The 1,486-nt window shown below is 65.0% G+C and overlaps 1 protein-coding gene across 1 annotated transcript in view; it reads left to right on the forward strand.

The window, feature by feature from the left end:
- RHBDF2 (rhomboid 5 homolog 2 (Drosophila)) overlaps positions 1 to 1,486 on the forward strand; it is an 8,439-nt gene that overhangs the window by 4,176 nt on the left and 2,777 nt on the right. The window contains exons 9-12 of the mRNA XM_009882415.1: positions 29 to 103; positions 507 to 668; positions 827 to 927; positions 1,420 to 1,483. Coding sequence (XP_009880717.1) covers positions 29 to 103; positions 507 to 668; positions 827 to 927; positions 1,420 to 1,483 — 402 coding nt within the window. The remainder of the gene's footprint in view (positions 1 to 28; positions 104 to 506; positions 669 to 826; positions 928 to 1,419; positions 1,484 to 1,486) is intronic.

A 1,486-nucleotide genomic window follows, 5' to 3' on the forward strand; every position in this document is an offset into this window, starting at 1 on the left:
GGGAGCTGACCCTGGCCTGGCTCGGCAGGTGCTGAGGAACAAGGGCGTCTACGAGAGCGTCAAGTACATCCAGCAGGAAAACTTCTGGATCGGGCCCAGCTCGGTAAGGGCTCTGCCGCACCACCGAGGCTCTGCTCCCCCTGCCCTGAGCCAAATTGGGGGTCTTTGGGGGTGTTTCTGTCCCCAGGGGAAGAGCTTGACCCCTCGTCCCAGCCTGCTGCCCCGGGCCCTCGGTGCCTCCATCCCTCTGGACCTGCTGCCTGGTCCCAGCTCGGGCTAGGGGCTCAGCAGTGCTTCCCAGACCTGTGGCATCACGGTGGGATGGTCAGAAGAAACCCCATTCCCTTCCCACCCGCCTTCCCGCCCCTGGGGTAACGGAGACTCAGGGGTATCCCTTGTGGGGACCCCCTGTCCCTGCTGAGCTCTCCCCGGGGGGCAGCTGGAGGGAGGAGAGGTCGGGGGAGGAGGACCACGGAGCATCCTCTGGACTGGCATCTCTCTCCCAGATCGACCTGATCCATCTGGGAGCCAAGTTCTCCCCCTGCTTCTGGAAGGATCGGCAGGTGGAGCGGCTCATCCAGCGTGAGCGGGACCGGGAGCGCAGCTCCGGCTGCTGCGTCCAGAATGACAACTCGGGCTGCATCCAGACGCTGCCGCAGGACTGTTCGGTGCGTGCCGCCACCGCCGCGGGCACCGGGAAAGTGCTGGGCATCCCTGGGGAAAAGGGGGAAAACCATCTCTGTCCTGCACAGCACCGGAGCAGGATGCGTGTGGGGTCAGAGCAGTGCATTCAATCCCACAACCTCCATCTTTTCATCCTCCCCAGGAGACGTTGGCGACGTTCATCAAGTGGCCGGCCACCAACGCGCCAGCCATGGTGCAGGGTGAGAAGCGGACGTCGGGGGCTGTGTGTCACCAGGACCCCAGGTAGGAGTGACGGTTGGGGAGGGGCACAGCAGAGGTGCTGTGCGGGGCTGCGTTTCCAGCCTGGATGCCCCAAATCCTCTTGTCCAAGGGGCTGGGGGGCTCTGGCACACCATAGGGGAGTGAGAAGGGAAAGGGAATCGGTGGGGAAACTGAGGTGGGGTCTGTCCTAAACAGCAGCAGCAATGGGGGACGCTGTTTTCTTGCAGTGGCCCCTGCTTGCCGTGCTCCACTGGGATGGGTGGTGCGGGGAGGGACGGGTGATGCTGCGAGGGGACATCGATGGCGTTGTCCGACAGATGTGAGTGCCGCGGGGTTCACCTGCGGAAGGTGATGCTGTGGGGTGTTGTAGGACCCCAATGTGCAGGATCCCTCCCAGGCCAGGGGACAGGGCAGGTCCTGGGGCTGGCTGTGCCCGAGGGGGGGTTACTGGTCTGCAGGGGGGGATGTGCTGGGGGAACCCATCCTGACCGCCCACCCACCTCCTCCCTCCAGGACGTGCGAGGAGCCGGCGTCCAACCCACCCCACGTGTGGCCCGATGACATCACCAAGTGGCCGGTC

The sequence above is a fragment of the Charadrius vociferus genome, unplaced genomic scaffold (assembly GCF_000708025.1).
Source record: "Charadrius vociferus isolate BGI_N301 unplaced genomic scaffold, ASM70802v2 scaffold773, whole genome shotgun sequence".
Lineage (NCBI taxonomy): Eukaryota > Metazoa > Chordata > Aves > Charadriiformes > Charadriidae > Charadrius > Charadrius vociferus.